Raw genomic sequence first — 18,239 nt, 5'->3', positions numbered from 1 at the left:
CTGTGCATCGTGTGTTGTTTTTAGGAAAACATCACTGACTGCATACACACGGAAGTACTCTACTGAGCTCAGTTCAAGATTAGCAGCAACCTTTAATATGTGATTGGTTTACTTTAGGTGGATCTTTCAGTTGCAATTTTTTAAGAATTGGGAAAAATGTCGCAAAAATGTCATGACGCAAAAACGTCTGTTTGTCGCCACTCGTAAAAAGATCGTGACTCAAACATTTCGTGATTTACAGTATTTCTGAATGAGAGCTCCATGAAGATCCGGGTTAGAACTGGTCTTCAGCAACCCATGCTTGTTGTACCCCGTGAAGATCCGGGTTAGAACTGGTCTTCAGCAACCCATGCTTGTCGTACCCCGTGAAGATCTGGGTTAGAACTGGTCTTCAGCAACCCACGCTTGTCGTAAGAGGTGACTGGCAGAATCTCGTGGTCAGGTGACTGGCAGAATCTCGTGGTCAGGTGACTGGCAGAATCTCGTGGTTAGGTGACTGGCAGAATCTCATGGTCAGGCTTGCTGAGCTGGTTGATGAATTCATCATATCCCAGGTACATTGATCTGGAATTTTGCTGAATGCAGCTTTAAGCTTAAAACAAATACTTGTAGAAGTTTTCTGATGGAAGGGAGATGTATTACACTGAATTTTTTCCTTTATTTTTGTGTCCTCAGCAACTATTTAGGACATTAGTTTAACAGTACAGTATACTTTATGAGAGTGAATTGTTTCAGTTAGTGGGATATTTATCACAAGAAATCTGCTAATAAAGTCTGCCCTATACCAAAATTATGTGATTATCAGAATCAGGGCTGCAGATAATTTTGTATGTTTACATATACATGCGTAATTTTGAGAAACGAGATGATTTGCTGCGGTACATGGTTTCCTTAGCAACCTGAATTTCCAGAACAGGATGAGGGAAACCCCAATGTGTCGCTATCACATAAATTCAAAGATGGGACACTGCTTGAAATCAGATTGATATGTCTCTGTCTGTAAATGATTCTAAGAGTGTACACAACTGCTGTGGTAAACATCTCCTACGTTTTCTAATTAATTTCCTACCGTATCGTGCATATCTTTTATCCATACATATGCCAATACGGCCTTTATCAGGAACCCTGAGTATAATCAATTATGTTGTTGCACCTGCCAGTTACCAAGTGCTTTTGATATGGTTCATTCGTGTTCTGTGGTATTTGTGTAAAATATAGGTCTGATTTTTATTTTTTCAGATGTGAATATAGACTACTTTTAAAATGTCAGCCAAATCCAAACATAAGGTGATCTCCTGTGAGGCTGTCCACTATGAGTGTGGCATCTGTCTCCGAGAGTTCAGCACCTCCTGGTGTCTTCAGATGCACATCAAGACTCACTCAGAACAAAACTCCTTCGACTGTCATGAATGTGGGATGACTTACCCGGACTTCTCTGCTCTCTGTGAGCATCTCAAGGTTCACATTTTCGGGGCAGATCCTGTGGAGCAGGACACAGAACCTCCAATCATGAGCGGCTATCATGACCCTGTGTCTCTGACCGAGGGAGACCAGATGAGCCAAATCTCCAAACCTCAACTAACTTGTGTGAACTGTGAGAAGAGTTTTGGTTCCTTCAAAGCCCTGAAACTACATTCAAGAATCCACAAAACAAAGAAGGTAGTTGAGACAGAAGAACTGTCAACAGGTAAAACTAGAGGGACCATTAGGTTCGACAGTAACCAAGGTGGTATTGAGGAAGAAGAGTCACAGAATGTGAAGACCAAGAGAGGCAGGCCAAAGAAAAATAAAAATACACCACCGGCACATTTCTTGAAAGTTGGCAAGAAGTATAGATGTGAGGTCTGTGCTAAAAAGCTCAGTTCCAGATCCTTGATGGAGAAGCATATACTGAAGCATCAGACAGGACAGTTTCACTGCAGTCGGTGTGATCGGGATTTCTCAACTCGCTCTGGTTTGAAAGATCATGAAAAGTTTCATGAGTCGGCTGACAAACCTCCAACACCTCATGTGGTTCTTGTTGAAGACCATGTGAAGGCTGTAGAGCTTGTGGTGGAAGATGAAAAGGGTTTTTCATGCATAGTGTGCGAGAAAACATTCAATAACAAACAGAAAGCCCATGTTCACATACTGTGTCACAAGAAGAGAAAAGGGAGATTGAAACTGAAGATGTCAAAAAAGCAACATTCAAATTCTATAAGTGATGCTTCACCGAGAAGGAAGGATGTGTCTGACTTGCAGGAGAATGTTGGAGTTGATTCTTCACACATGACTCCTGGGCCTGCAAATACATCACAGTCAGTTTGTTGTGGAGAATGTAAAGAACAGTTTGGTACACAAGAAGAGTTGGTAGACCACCAGAACCTTCACATCCGAGATCACACCATGGCACTGATGAGAATCCTGAAGCCAGGTACAAACCTCAATGTGTCCATTGCTGAGACACAAACACTCCTTAATGCTGTGCACTCAGCTTCAGATTTGGTACAAGCCACCAACAAGGAGACTACGTCCAGAAACACTTCAAGTCAGCACCAAGTGTCACCTGCCATTCTGCATCCAGAGAACTGTCAACCAGTTAAGGCAACTGAGTCAACCTCTCAACAAAATCTACTTAAAGCCTTCCCAAGTGTTCAGTGCAATGCAAAAGTTGTTCTGGAACGTCTTGAAAATGAAACCCTGCTTGTTCGGAATGGAGGTGGAAGAGTCTCCAGATATTCAAAGAAGCATAGAATTGAAAGGGATAACAGTGTGCAGCATAGAAAATCTGGTGAAAACGCTACATGGGCAGATAGAGCCATACATTGTAATAGACCCAAGAAACTGGACCGAACAGAGGACACAGTTCGGGAAACTGGGGCTGGTCATAAGACGGAGGAAACACTGTGTGACAATAACAATCTGTTGCAGGAAGGTGGAGATTACAGTGATGATGGTGACAATGATACTTTTCATGATGAAGATGACATTGACCATGTTGATAATGATCATTATTCAGTCTCGGCTAAAGGTTCCACAGATTTGATGACATCTGAACCTGCCCAGGATCTTGCCACAGCTGAGGACGAGCGAGAGATGTCAGCTGAAAGTCCCCACACTTCTGAGTCAGCCAAAAATGTCCATAACACTGTATTGACTAAAGATTTAGTGTCTACAGAAACAAATTCAAAACGTGAAACTGCAAAATTGAGTAGTCTTGCAAAATCTATCCTGGAAAATGTAGTTAAAAAGGGAGACATGTTTTCATGCAGGATTTGTGAAGCGGAGTTTACTGAACTGCAGAAAGCCAAGAATCATGTACGAGTTCATGTCTCTAGGAGACGGTTTGAATGCAAGTTTTGTCCCGCAAAATTTGTGTATGCGTCAAAGCTTCTGTCCCATGAAACAACGCACATGTCTCAAAAGCTGTCTGCCGAAACGAAGACAAGACTGACGACTAGGTGTCATTACAAGATTGTAGGGAAAGAATTCATATGCAACATTTGTAACAAGTGGTTCATGACAAAACATAAGGTACAATGTCATGTCCGCTATCATCTACTGGAAGACACTTATCAGTGCAGGTTTTGTCAAAAATGCTTCAGAAAGAAGTATTCTTTGTATAATCACGAAAAAACTCATCCTGAAGCTTCTGGAGAAGGTTCTAAGAATGCATCCATGGATGATAGACATGTTGAAGATGGGGAACCGAAGGAGGTGAAGCTCAAGTTCAAAAGAGGAAAGTACAAGGAGTATATAGAGCCTGGAAATGATATTCTCAAGTGTAAACTCTGTGAAAGTACTTTTAAGAATAACAAACAAATAATTGACCATTTCAGGAGTCATTTTGCAGAGAGAAAATTCTGGTGTCCAATTTGCTCGGCAGCTTTCAAGAGGAATACCCATTTAGATGTTCATATGAAAGCTCATGACCGGGGAAATATAAAAATGACCAAGGTGAGAATCTCTGAAGGTGTCAAAGAAAGCATAAATGCAGAAAAGAATAAGGATGTGAAAATAAATCCAGAAAACAACAGGAAAGATGGTGTTGAGTTATCTGCTGATGTTCCCATACACACACAAGGTACTGAAGATCAGGGAGAAGCTGGTAGCTATGGTCTTCAAGAGTTGCCTTTAGGTGGTCCACAGTCTGATACCTTGGATAATGTTCCTGTCAATGCAAACAAAGAGCAACAAGCAAGTGTTGCAAAATTGCCACAGGAAGATCAGAGTTGTAGTAATGTAGCAGGTGATAAGACATCAACTGCTGATGAAAACTTGAGAAACAGTAGCTGCAGTCGTCATCCTACTTCTACAACTGCAGAAATAGTCACACGTCCTCCACTGACTCAAGCTGATGGAGCTTCAGTAAGTTGCAGGTCACCTGATAAGGAGGGGCACCTGTTGGCAGAACTTTCAGAGTCCACAGTAACTTCTGCTGAAGTGCCAAAAGAAAAGGAAACTTTGTCCCATACTGAAAGAGAAATACCTGATGATAGGTCTGCTGTGACTGTTGACCTCAGTGATGGAGGAGATGGTGATGGGGAACAGAAAGACATGACTCAAACAGTTGCAGCTGCTGTTACTGCCTGTGTTAAAGACGGTACAAAAACTGACCCAAAGGTCCAAACAAATCCAGATACAGACACGGTTACTGTACATGGACTTGGTGTATCTGAAAGCCCCAATAAAAGTGGAGAGGTTGAGATGTTACCTACTGCTTCAGATGATGATGATGATGGTGGTATGATTCACGATGATGATGTCAGTGATGATAATGATTGTGACAGTGACTTCCAGTATGAACCCGATATGGACTGTGATTCTGACATATCCAGTGAAAATGGTAGCCCTGCCAGAACTGGAATACCCACAGTTAAATATCTGTATGAGTCTCCAGCTGACTGCATTGCTGATGAAAGGGAAATAGAGGAACCTAACATCAATATGTCTTCAGGATCAAAGAATCAGGCTGGTCCATCCAAGAATGAACAGGATGCAATACAACCTGAGTTGTGCAGTCCAAATAAGAAAAAGTCAAAGTCTTCAAATAAACCAACACTAAAAGATAAAGCTGTTACATCAAAAGAACGAGGGAGACGGGTTATAACACAGGACACAAGTGTAAAGATGACCCAACTTATGAGACCGATAGAAAAGTTAAAGAAGAAAATTATCAAATGTCAAGGTCAGGAGGGAGATAGTGACCTTCATCACGAGGATGAAAATCATCAATGTCACGTTGGACCGAAAACAAGCGAGACAGAAGAAGAATGTTCACTGATGGAGACTGCATCTTCTGACAGTAGTTTTGCTCCTCAGATGTACCAAACTGAGTATACAATTGAAGCTGGGGGTTCCTTCCGATGTGCCTTCTGTGATAAAGTCTTTAAATCTCTGCTCAGCATTAAGAACCACCTCAGTGTTGAACATGATCTCTTCCGCTGCAAGACTTGCATTGCCGCCTTCCAAACTCATCAGGAACTTAAGAAACACAACGAGGAAAACAAACACTTGCAGTTAAGAGTCCTGAGCAACAGAAACATTGCATCTAAAATGGAAATAGTTAGGGGATATTTAAATGCACTCTTTGTCTAAAAACATTTTCTGACAAGGAAAAGTGTGTACTTCATGTGAGACATCATCTGACCGCGTTTAAATATATATGTGACATCTGTTCTCAGGCCTGTAAGTCCAGGTCTGTTTTGGCTATTCATATGAGCCGGCATAACAACAGCTGCATATTTGAGTGTAAAGTTTGTTGCAAAAAGTACCCAAATATGGGAAGTCTGAGATATCATGAAAAGAGCCACAGTGAAGAGGAAAAGATCAACATTTTGAACTATGTCAAGTGTGAAACATGTGGTGATCTTTGTTTCAATAGGAAGATGTTGGAGAAGCATATCTTGAAACACAAAGACACCCATACTTGTGACTTTTGTAAAGCATCCTTTCCTACACACTCTGCTCTCTTGAATCATCAATCACTGGAACAGCATTACAAGTGTGAACACTGCGGCAAAACGTACAAAGATCAGAAGTATTTCAGGAAACACATCCAATCTGTCCACATAAAACCAGATATTCACATGTGCGATAAGTGTGGCAAGACCCTCAGCAGCTCGGCGGGGCTTCGAATCCACATGGCTCTTCACACAGGGACTTCCAAATTTCAATGCAGCATTTGTAAATTGAAATTTCAGCACGCAGGTAAACTGGAACACCATATGAAAGCTCATGAAGCTGGTGGAGGTCTGTGTGACTTGTGTAATAGGTTTTTCTCCGGAACAAGATTAGTCTCGATGTCCACAAGATGATGCATGAGGCTCTAGAAGCAGCAGGGGTAGATCTGGGCAATCCTAAAGGGTTGCTGATACGAGAGCAGTTGGAGTACACGTGCCCATGTTGCAAGAAGACGATCGGGACTGTGGAGCAGCTACGGCAGCACATTAAGCATCACTTTGATGAAAGGAGGTTCAAATGTACTATGTGCGATATGGCCTTTTTCAACAAGTATTACTTGGAGACACATATAAGAATCCATAACAAGGACTTTAGATTTCAATGTGATCAGTGTCCGAGGAAATTCGCCTCATCCAACTTTCTGAATAATCATATCAAGAAGATCCATCTGAAAGCTGACAGGGGTAGATTTCCTTGTGATATTTGTAAGAAGATTTTCAGAACGAAGGCAGGTGTTGCCAGTCATAAAAGGCTGCATAAAGACCGTGTGCGTAGTCATCCCTGTGATCAGTGCGCTATGAGCTTCTTCTCTCCATCCGAACTAAAGGCACATAAGCAGACTCACTCCAAACAGAGAGCGTTTATGTGTGACCTCTGTGGCATGAGTTATAAGACCAAGTATATGTTAAGGGATCACATGCTCAGGCATGAAGGACGGAAGGACTTTAAGTGTGAACTGTGCGGAAAAGAGTTCTACCTGAAAGCGTATTTGCAGATTCATCTGAGGAATCACAAAAACGAGCGGAATTTTAAGTGTGACATTTGTGACAAGGGTTTCAATCATCCTAATTCTCTTGTTGACCACAAGCGAATTCATACTGGTGAGAAACCATACAAGTGTCAGATCTGTGATCGGAGGTTCACAGACAGGTCAGCGAGGAGAACACATCAAATGTCCCACAAGATGTCCTCAAAGAAGAATAAGGGCAAAGATGATCTGTGATCAGCAGATCACAGACTGTTAGAGGAAGCCACTGATGTCATACTAGATGTCCACAGGCACAAGCAAGGATGAACGTGATCTATGTGTTAGTGGTAGGCACTAATGTCCCTCAAGATGTCCATGGACATGATCAAGGTCAAGGTCAAGGTCAAAGGTCAAAGGTCATTGGTATTCCATGTATAGACAAACTGTTGGAACAGACATCACTGGTCACCAATTATGCATAACAACAAACCTCTGACAATATACAGTGAGACCCTGGATATCCGGACACATTCGTTTTAGCGTAAATTGTCCGGATAACTGAATATCCGGATATCTAGGTTTCTGTCATCCAGGCTTAGGTGTTGAAACAGTAGCGAGCATACACTTCTGGTTTAAAACCACTTCCAAAACAGCATGGTCGTTTTGATTTGCCAATTACAATTCACTCTTTGTCAGATAGGCCTACTAATCACCACCAATACCCTGCTGATCGGTCATTAATCCGGATTAGCAGACCTTGTCTCGTGTTAAGACATGTGGGACACTCGCGCTTCACTTCACACGGTCAGCGGAAGATCAAAGCTTCGTGCCGATAAGTAAGTCACTTTTGTGTTGATTTAGCTGGTTGGTTTGTAAAATTGACCGTCCGGGAAAGGAAACCGCATATCCGTTATAGACAGTCACTTTTATAACATAAGATATTGTTGGGTTTTTTTAATGAAAATTTACCAGAAGGCTAGGTTTCCGGATATTTGGGGTCTGGGTAACCGGGGTCTCAAAGATACTCAACCAAACAAGTTAAGGACCACACCAATATTCAATATTTAAGTATTATACGGATCACAATATGAACTGCAGTCGAACCCCGTTTATCCGGACATTTTGGTTACACTCGGAAATCGTCCGGATAGCTAGGCGTCCAGTTACCTGGATCAAACAAGCAAAACATATTGATGATGCATATTGACAAGACGTTATATACAGTACAATTACAATGTAGTTAATCCTAATTAACATGTGTTTTCGTTACTGATGAGATGTTCTCACACCTGCCAAATCCTAATTAACAACTGAAGTGACACATGTCCCTTGTGTTTTGATGGGTAATTATTTCACATCAAACGCCTGCCGAGAGAGATTAACAATGAATACACTTTGTCGGTGGTAAACATGCACATGCACATGCGCACAGACCTTTCCGTCCGGATAACAGGATCATTTTTCAATGAACATCTATGGAAATGGTTTGAAAATTCTCCGTCCAGGTCCGGAAGCGTGGGGTCCGGCTAAGCGAGTACAATTACTAAAGGTTAGTTTTGTTTCACCTAAAAATCGTCCGGAAGGCAGGGTTTCTGGATACACGGGGGTCTGTGTAAACATGGTTCGACTGTATTCAATACTTTAATATTGAAAATTGGGATGGTCCTTAACTATTTTTTTTGAGTATATGATAGCTATCAATGACAATTCTTCATGGCTTATGTATACAAGCTGACTTTGTGTACTGACGATTAGAATTTGTACTTTAATAAGTAAGTGTAATTTCAAATATAACATATGTTACAATGTTATTCCATCACCACAAATGTATAGACATGTGCTTTAGTCACTATTTGTAACAATGAATCAATCAGCAGCTGGCAGTCAACACGAGCAGTCGGCTCATTCAGCTGTACAACAGCTGTGTACTCACACACTGCATCTGTATCCGTTTGTACACGAAGTTCATGCTCAGCGCACTGCTCCTTTGAATTACGCATCTTTTGCTATTTTACTGTTTGTACACAAATGGTTTGAATGGAGGATTCTGCCCGCAGGGCAGGTTATTTGTATCTTTTCATGAACACATGGTGTCGTCAGTGATTTTCACTGATATATTAATATAATTTTTACTGCATTTTTACCCCTATTTGCTTCTGACTCAGTACATGATGGAGACAGGTTGTACTCTGGCATGGTACTGACATTTATGGGAGAACTTGGCATGTACAATACAACTGATTCATATTTTAATTCCGTATTGATTTTTTACATCACTATTTATATATTGTCGCATGATGTAATTCTGTGTGATTTTCATGTCAATATTTATGTGTTGTTGCATAATGTAATTTTGTGTTGAATTTTTCATAAGAAAATGTTTACGGAGGAAATGATTTTTATGAATGTCAACTGCTTTATTATGAGAAACACAACGTTTCGAAGTATATTCTTGCTCCTTCATCAGGTGAATGAACGCTATGAGGCAGAGAGCTTATATATATGTACATGTAAGAACAACAAAAGTAGCAATACAACGAAGGTGAAGGCTGAACAAGGGAAGCTAACACTTGACAGGCTCTGATAGGTGCCTCATAGCATAAGGGGTGGTGGGGTAGTCTCGTGGTTAAAGCATTCATTCGCCATGCCAAAGGCCCTCGGGTTCGATTCCCCACATGGGTACAATGTGTGAAGCCCATTTCTGGTGTCCCTCTCTGATCTTGCTGGAATATTGCTAAAAGAGGCGTAATCACTCACTCTCTCACTCAAAGCGTTCATTTACCTGTTAAAGAAGTAAGTATATACTCCAAAACGTTCCTCATAATAAAGACATTGACATGTTCAAATACCTAATACTTACAAAGTTTTGATCTGACAAGTATATGTATTATCTTACCAACTGCCATGAAAACAAAATGCTGTGAGGTAAGCCTAAGTAAACCAATCATCCTGGTTGATACAACAGTGTTGTGAGACATAGAGAAGGAAAGACCTGAGAGAATCGTATGCAAAATCACTTGAAGATTTGGTGAAACCTCCTTGTAAAAAAACACTTGTCTATACGATTACACGCACATTACTCTCACACACATGCACACCCTTACTCAGATGTTGGTTTGTTGTTTAATGCCGCACTCAGCAATATTCCAGCTATATAGCGGAGGTCTGTAAATAATCAAGTCTGGACCAGACAATCCAGTGATCAACAGCATGAGCATTGATCTACACAATTGGGATACTATGACATGTCAACCCAGCCAGCGAGCCTGACTACCCGATCCTGTTAGTCGCCCCTTACGACAAGCATTGGTTATTGAAGACCAATTCTAGCCCGGATCTTCACAGGTCCCCCTACTCAGAGATATTCTTGTGGCCTCAGAGTATAAAACAGCTTCTGTCCATACTAATACACACACCACACATGGGCACACACTCACACACATATCCACAACAATATGTTATGGCCTTTATATTTACATTAAAATATGATCAGTTGATTTTTCTGTCATTTCATTTGTTACACATGGTTGGGTGGACAGGTGTAACAGCACTATTAACTCGTCTTAGTAATCTGCTTTCAACAAAAATGCCATGAATGCCAATACAATTGCTGGTCTTATATGCAGTCATCTAACACCTATGTAAATATGTAGCATATGCATCAGGCTGTATCCATTGTTGTTGATATTCACAAGCAACTGCATACTCCGATATATACATCTCCATCCCCTTGTTGACAAACAGTACTCTTGCTGAAGTAGAGACTGGATCAAGAGACAATATTTGACCTGGGTCTACAGCAAATGTTTATCAAAGCTTCCAATTGAATTTATATTTCCTAATTTATGTTGATATAGTTATAACTATTGTGACATATTGGTTGATGTGGTGAGAGTTTCAGTCATAAAAACCCCAGTAAACGGGGAAAACCCTTTGATTCTTCAAATCTTTGCAAGGAAGCATGAGGAAAGTAAGATTTATGGATGTCAACTTCTTTATGAACATATATGAAACAGCTAAGTGTTCATGTGGTCACTCGAAATATTCACTACCCATAAACCAAATGTCGTCGGTTATTCACAATAAAGAAGTTAACATCCATCAAACTTGCTTTCCTTTAGTCCTTAATTTCACATTTTAGCAGTACAAATTATGGAAATATATGATCTTGTTAAATCTCTAAATTGAAAAGCAAGAGAACTCCAGTTTTGAAAAAAATCACAATTGAACTTCAAGTGGAGTTTTGAATCCTGGACACATTCCTCCAAAACCTGAATCTGTGTCCTATGTGATGTCACAGTGTTTGTCACAGTATACTACCCATCAAAGTTTAGACTCACTTCGTGTAAACCGTATACTAGGCAATGTTCTAAATAGGTTTTGCAAAATATTCCCCATCAAGGGGCGTGGGGTAGTCTAGTTTAGAGCTGGCTCGTCACGCCAAAGACCGGGTTTGAATCCCCACATGTGTACAATCAGTGAAGCCCATTTCTTGTGTCCCCCGCCATGATGTTGCTGGAATAAAAAAGCGGTGTAAAACCAAACTCAGTCAGTCAGTCAGTACTTCATAGGCAAATGTAGCCACTGTTCTAAATGTTCTAAACTAGGTTTTGCAAAATATTCCATACTGTTTAAAAGTACTGTTTACACATGAGGGGCGGTGGGGTAGTCTAGTGGTTAAAGCGTTGGCTCGTCACGCCAAAGACCCGGGTTTGAATCCCCACATGTGTACAATGAGTGAAGCCCATTTCTTGTGTCCCCCGCCATGATGTTGCTGGAATATTGCTAAAAGCGGCGTAAAACCAAACTCAGTCAGTCAGTCAGTCAGTTTACATATGAACCGATGTATTGTAAAACAATTTGGTAACGTTGAAAAGATTATTGTCATGAGTTCAGTAAATAATGAAACTCAGTGAAAATTGGCGAATTCTTAACAAAACTTTACACCAAAACGCAGCTGTTCACATGCAAGATAACTGCACATGCTGTTCCGCAATTTGATGCATGATCCTCATGCAATTCATTACTGCATAAAGTTTGCAGTTGGTTCCCCCAAAGTTAATCTTCAGTGTAACCACATATGTACATAACATATAGTGAGTGCTTGAAGTGAGTCTTATCTTTTGATGGGTAGTATATTTAAATATACAGGAATGAGGATGTGATTGTTCACACTAACTGAAGGTCAGGTAGGAATCGGAATGAAACTTGACTTGAAGCTGTATTGTAAGAGCTTGTGTTGAAGAGTGATCCTTCGTGTAATGAAATCCATGGCAAGTTGTCATCTCTGGACAAATTCATGATAAATGCAAATTCAGCAATATACATATTTTACATCCCTTGTTCAATTCAAGGACATGCAAACTTGTCTGTGTTTTGTAATCAGTTGTTTGCTGTAGTACATGTAGTACCTGTTAGTATTTATTCTGCTCACTACATAGCCAGGATATCCTTGTCTTGTTGGTATTGTTTTAAATCCTCCCATTTAGTGAGAACTCCCAGTTGTGAGACACATTGATTAATGGTTCAGTACACATAGGTGGTGTTTCCACATCCCCACAATGAAAGTGGGATCAGCCCAGTTGTTGAAGAGTACCCACGGGAGGCATAGTTCATTGATGAGTTGATTAATGAATAGATTATCAAAGATTTTATTTACAAAGACGAAATAATTCATTCAATATTTTATTTATTCAGAAGAATATGTAATTATGATAACACATTTTTATTGACTATTATGAAGTTTCAAAGTCATTTTGGTTTAAACATATTATCATTATCAAAGTGTTTAATTTTTAAGGACATTTACTGGAGTATGTTAATCAATTTATCTTATAAAGTTTCATTATGTTACCTCAAAAGATTCAGTTACATAGCAAATCAGTAATTAGCTAGGGTTAATCCATTCTATCAGGCAGGGGAGTATGGTGTGTTTTCTTTGTTAATTACCTACTCCACTGTCTCATAACTGGGAGTCTCACAATTGGGAGTTCTCACAAATGGGAGTAGACCATATAGTCTCTTGTTTCAATACACTTTTCAAGTAGATCTGAGCAAATCGCCATGTGACAATTGGCATGATGTCTGTTTTAATGTTGAGATAATTTCTGTACTTAGTGTGAGATAAGTATGATTTTGGCAGATGGATTCAGGGTAATTAGCGTGTTAGAATAGCATAATATTGCATGCTTAGTTTGTAGCTAACCTGGTTGAGAGTGAAGAGATTTCATGGCCTGTTCGGGCATGTGTTGTTGAGTTTTAAACAATATGCCCTCCATATTGAAGACATATGTATTATGACATGTTTGTTCAAACTGTAGTGTAAGTTTGTAGTTGGTAGTAGAAGACAACACGCCACTCAAAATGCCTTCACTTCCACAAATGACAAGTGAATTTGTTAAGGTTTGACAACTTTCAATTTGAGCACATGGCAGCCATATTGAAGAAGCATTTACATTGTATGGCCATTACTCTGCTTTTTTTTTCACAAAATGCATGAGACTATGTACTTCGTAGTGGGGCGCAATATACACGTTCCAGTTGTTTTGAATGTTTCATTTTCCTCATTTTTTCACAATGTTCTTAAATTGTCTCAAACTGCCTATTTGCCTCTGTGCACTTCCCACAAATTACCATGCATGTTTCTGGATAAAAAATAATCATCACATTTTGTTCATTTCGATTTCTGTTAGTCATTAGTAATTTATGCAGGAAATTTGAATGTCAGCAGTGACAGTAGGTTATTCAGTAGTTGTCTTAGTGTATTGACTACGTAATGTAATAATGTAATCGTATTGAATGTTTCAAAATATATATAGGTGGCATGACCACCTGAAGATAGATAGACTGGATATTATTTGTAAATTGTTATGACATGCCGTGTACTTGCCCAGTTTAATTCCCCTAAAGAACTATCTTATCTTAGATGGTATCTATATCCAGATATCTACCTAGCCTGACCCCAACCACCGTCCTGGTTGTGCTTTTGAGACTATCCCTCCTACCTGTTTCTTTTTATGGTGATAGTCACTCCAGAGTAGCTACGTCCTTAATAGTTTCAGTAGTAAAGTTATCACCTTTACGCCAGCTATCGTTTATAATGAAGCTAAGTCTAATTTCAAATTGGGCATTTAAAAAGTGTCCTTTGTAATACAATATCATTGCACACTGATTTGCATAAAGCCATGGTCTGTTCCAAATAAGTTGCTTTGGACTTAGAAAAAACCTGTATTTCTCATTTCTGCACTGATCTTTAATCAGTAAAGTCCATTTTTTACGTTTCCTATCCCCTACTACTGAGACCGAACTTAATTTAACAGATATTTCACGCTATCACATATTAACTACATTAATTATAGATATGTATGAGAAAAAACAGGGTTTTTTTTTCTATTTCCGACAGTATTTCAATTATTGTCCAGACTTGATGTGGTCCAAACCTGTGCTCCAGATATGAGCCAATGACAGAGATGCATATCACATATTCTGAATTTCCGGTGACTCATGACTGCAAATTCCTTTGGAAATGGCATCTGAGAATTTGTTAACATCAAATATTTATTTATGGAAATAATTCAGGCAATATTTTGGAATATTTATGAGACTTATTCCAGAAATGATGCAGAATACCTGTTGAAAATTGTTTTGACTTTGATCAAGTTGATATTCTGTACTGTAGCCCCTTGCATCTGTGTTTGCTTTGGCATCTTTTTGTTTTTAGCATTTTCCAAACTAACTTTTCTAACCACATTTAGTCAGTTTATTATATGTTTAACAAGGTGACATGATATCCTCACCTCACCAGATTGCTGATGGGATTTGTGGCTTGTTATGTAAACAAGGTATCGGACCTTGTGTTGAAAGGTCCATGCTTCAAATCCTGTCATCAGTCAAATATTTTATGCCCTCTGTACAGATTTGCATGGGATTAGGTATGTGGAAATAAAAAGGAAATAATTTCAATGCTTTTCTTTTGTCTCTTTAGCTCACCTGACAGAAAGTCAGTGAATGAATGAGTGAGTATATAGTTTTACGCCACACTCAGCAATATTCCAGCTATTTGACAGTGGTCTGTGAATAATCGATGTCTGTAACCAGACAATCTAGTGATCAACAGCATGAGCATCGATCTACGCAATTGAGATATGATGACATGTGTCAACCAAGTCGGCGACCCTCACCACCCGTTCCCATTAGTCGCCTCCTACATCACTCATGGGTTACTGAAGATCAATTCTAACCCAGATCTTCGCGGATGGACTGAAAGTCAAGTGATCTCATGTCATGACTTTCTCATGTGGCTGTGAACTACAAGGCCAATGGGGTTTAAACTTAGTATACTTATCCAAGCTGTACACTGAACTGTTCACAAAATTCCAATCTAACTTGAAGCATTGCTTTCACTGTTATAAAAAAGTTCTTTATCCATATATTGTTATCGTTTCCTGGAGAGTACTGTCAACACTGAGACAGATTATGAAAGCAATGGATGAATGCTTTTGTCCTGACAAATTGAGGACAGAACAGACTAGTTTGTTATGTGAGATAGGTGAGATGAAATGGGGTTTAACGTCGTACTTAAGAATATTTCGCTCATATGACAACATGCATGCGTGTGTATGTGTGGCTGCTTGTACTAGCCCAGACTTAACCTGATTTAATAGTGCCAGCTCTGAGATACCATGCCGCAGTGAAGCATGAATACCCCACTCAGACACATTATACTGACTCTGAGCCGACCAGTCCTTGTTGTACCCATTAATGCCGAGCGCCAGACAGGGAACACCAAGTACCATATATTAACGTCTTTGGGTATGACGCAGCTGGAGATCGAACTCGCGACCTTCGCTCTAACCGCTACGCCATGGAGGCGGTTAGTTGGTTACGAATTTACCTGAAGAAAATTAAGCATCATGTGGGAATCTTATCCTGTGTACAGAAGCCCAGATAGCTATTGTGAAAAATACATGAAATATGTCCTCCTCACCATACACGTTTTGAGTTGTGTACACATTGGAAACAGGTACAGCACTGTAATCATCCCATCCAGCCTTTTCAGCGAAAGAACATGTGTACAGTTGAATGATTGTATCATGGATACATGAACACTGTCGGACTGAATAATACACTTAAGTGCTTTGACCTATTTTAGATATTCATAACTGATGTCAGTTTATTTGACATGTGAGACGTCAAACTATCATCTGCACTAAAGATGTTACAGAACACTCAAGTATTTCATATAACTTTAGTCATGTACGGTGGGTATTGCAGCTAGGGCTGGCTATGTTAGTATACTACCCATCAAACATTTAGACTCACTTTAAGCACTCACTGTAAGTCACACACACACACACACACACACGGTTACATTGAAGATAAAATTTCTCCATGAACTTGGGGGAACCAGCTGCAAACCTTATGCAGTTGACTTGTACGAGGATCATGCATCAAATTGTGGAATTGCATGTGCAAATATCGTGCAGGTGAACAGCAGCATTTTGGTGAATTTTTTGTTTAGAATTTGCCAATTTTCACAGAGTTTCATTATTTATTGAACTCATGACAATAATATTCTCAACATTACGAATTTGTTTCACAATACATCTGTTCATGTGTAAACAGTACCTTTAGACAGTAAGGAATATTTTGCAAAATCTAGTTTAGAACAGTTGATGGAAGTAAGTGGCTACATTAACACTAGTGAGTCTAAACTTTTGATGGGTTGTATAGATCATGGGGATCGATAATTACTAATTGAACATCGATTGAATATCAGTAATTATCAAAAAGTTATTTTAAACAAAAATGACCTGAGAGTCTGAGTATGAAAGAAGTCCACATATTTAACATCACTAGCGAGTGGTGACATTTAGGCTTGGATTACAAACAAAACTGCATCCTGAACATATTTTCGAAACAGCCCATAATATAGACCCAACTTCGTGTATTGTCTGTTTCAGGTTTAATGCCATTCCCAACAATATTCCAGCTACATGGTGTATTGTCTGAGTAAATCATATGTTTATTTAATCACAAAAACCTATGTATGATGTTATCAATGACAATTTTCACATTAATAATCATTATACTATTTTTGCATCAACAATATTTCCAGTTATCAATCTTTTTAGCCAACCCTACTTGCAACACATTTTAAATGTGGGTGTTGCATAACTTTTATTATAAAAAACAAAGTCACAGAATTTCAAGAAGGAACACTTTATTAAAAATCTATGAAATGATTATGGTAAATCTGCTTGTATACAAAAACACATGTATCAAACTAACATATCAAAAAGCCATTCCTTAGCTTTAAGTCCAGTTCACAGGACAAAATATTCTCCTTGATGTTTTCATAAACTGAAATAAAACGACCATTTGTCATACCTATGTCATATATAAACACTGATTCCTGAACTTGGAATGTCATCACTCTGAATACAATCAGATCTTAATTCTGAATAGGGTGGGGTAGCATTGTTTGCTGGACTTACCAAGGACCCGGGTTTGATTCCCCACATGGGTACAATGTAGGGGTGTTGCGATACGCGAATGTATCGATACATCGATACATTTTTACTGACGATACGATACGCGATACATGCTTGCATGTATCGATTCCTATTTTAAAACTTTATCGATTCAAATTGTTATGCTATATCCATCTGTCAAAGTCTTGATAGTAAAATTATATCAGATGGCTCCGATAAATAGATGTAGCTAGCTTTACTTAAAAAATAAGTTGGAAACTAACAGCTTTTGTGATTGGCTAGACTATTTTGATGGACCAATCAGCGCAATAGCGTCGTTGCCGGTAAGGTAATGCTATGAAAAAGCGCGATAATTATGTATCGCGATCACGATCGTATGATCGTGACCTTAAAATCATTGATAATGTGTCGTGATCGTGAGATAGGTCAATGTGTGAAGCCCATTTTTGGTGTCCCCCGCTGTGATATTGCTGGAATATTGCTAAAAGTGTCATAAAACTAAACTCACTAACAACTCCATATCAGACTTCTTCTGTGGTGGGATTGTGAGATTCATGTAAACATGCCTGGCATTAGACTGAGATCTTATCCTAACAGGACTGGGTACATCCTAAACATTCATTGTTGCATCAGCAAAACTTGTGTGTGGTACCTTCAGTCACCTGAATCAAACTCTCCCAATGTGAATGAGTGAGTGAGAGAGAATGGGTTTATGGCACTTTAGCAATCTTCCAGCAACATTTCTGCATTGGACAATAGAGATGGGCTTCACACCTTGTACCCAGCGGGGATCAAACCCGGATCTTTAGCGTGACGAATGAACACCTTAACCACTA

At 39.4% G+C, this 18,239-nt stretch overlaps 2 protein-coding genes across 2 annotated transcripts; both read left to right on the top strand.

The window, feature by feature from the left end:
* Positions 1-377: 377 nt before the first annotated feature.
* LOC124276947 (zinc finger protein Xfin-like) lies at positions 378-5,577 on the top strand. The gene is made up of 3 exons (XM_046712605.1): positions 378-417; positions 493-554; positions 1,240-5,577. The coding sequence occupies exon 3, from the start codon at positions 1,264-1,266 to the stop codon at positions 5,575-5,577; it is 4,314 nt and encodes a 1,437-aa protein (XP_046568561.1). The 5' UTR covers positions 378-417; positions 493-554; positions 1,240-1,263.
* Positions 5,578-6,190: 613 nt separating this feature from the next.
* LOC124276985 (zinc finger protein 100-like) lies at positions 6,191-7,310 on the top strand. Its single transcript, XM_046712635.1, has one exon. It carries the CDS (start codon positions 6,293-6,295, stop codon positions 7,163-7,165), a length of 873 nt encoding a protein of 290 aa, XP_046568591.1. The 5' UTR covers positions 6,191-6,292; the 3' UTR covers positions 7,166-7,310.
* Positions 7,311-18,239: the final 10,929 nt, after the last annotated feature.

Source organism: Haliotis rubra, unplaced genomic scaffold (assembly GCF_003918875.1).
Source record: "Haliotis rubra isolate DU_JTF1 unplaced genomic scaffold, ASM391887v1 Scf216, whole genome shotgun sequence".
Classification (NCBI taxonomy): domain Eukaryota; kingdom Metazoa; phylum Mollusca; class Gastropoda; order Lepetellida; family Haliotidae; genus Haliotis; species Haliotis rubra.
Note: the sequence above shows the minus strand (reverse complement) of the source record. Positions and strands in the feature narration are given on the sequence as shown.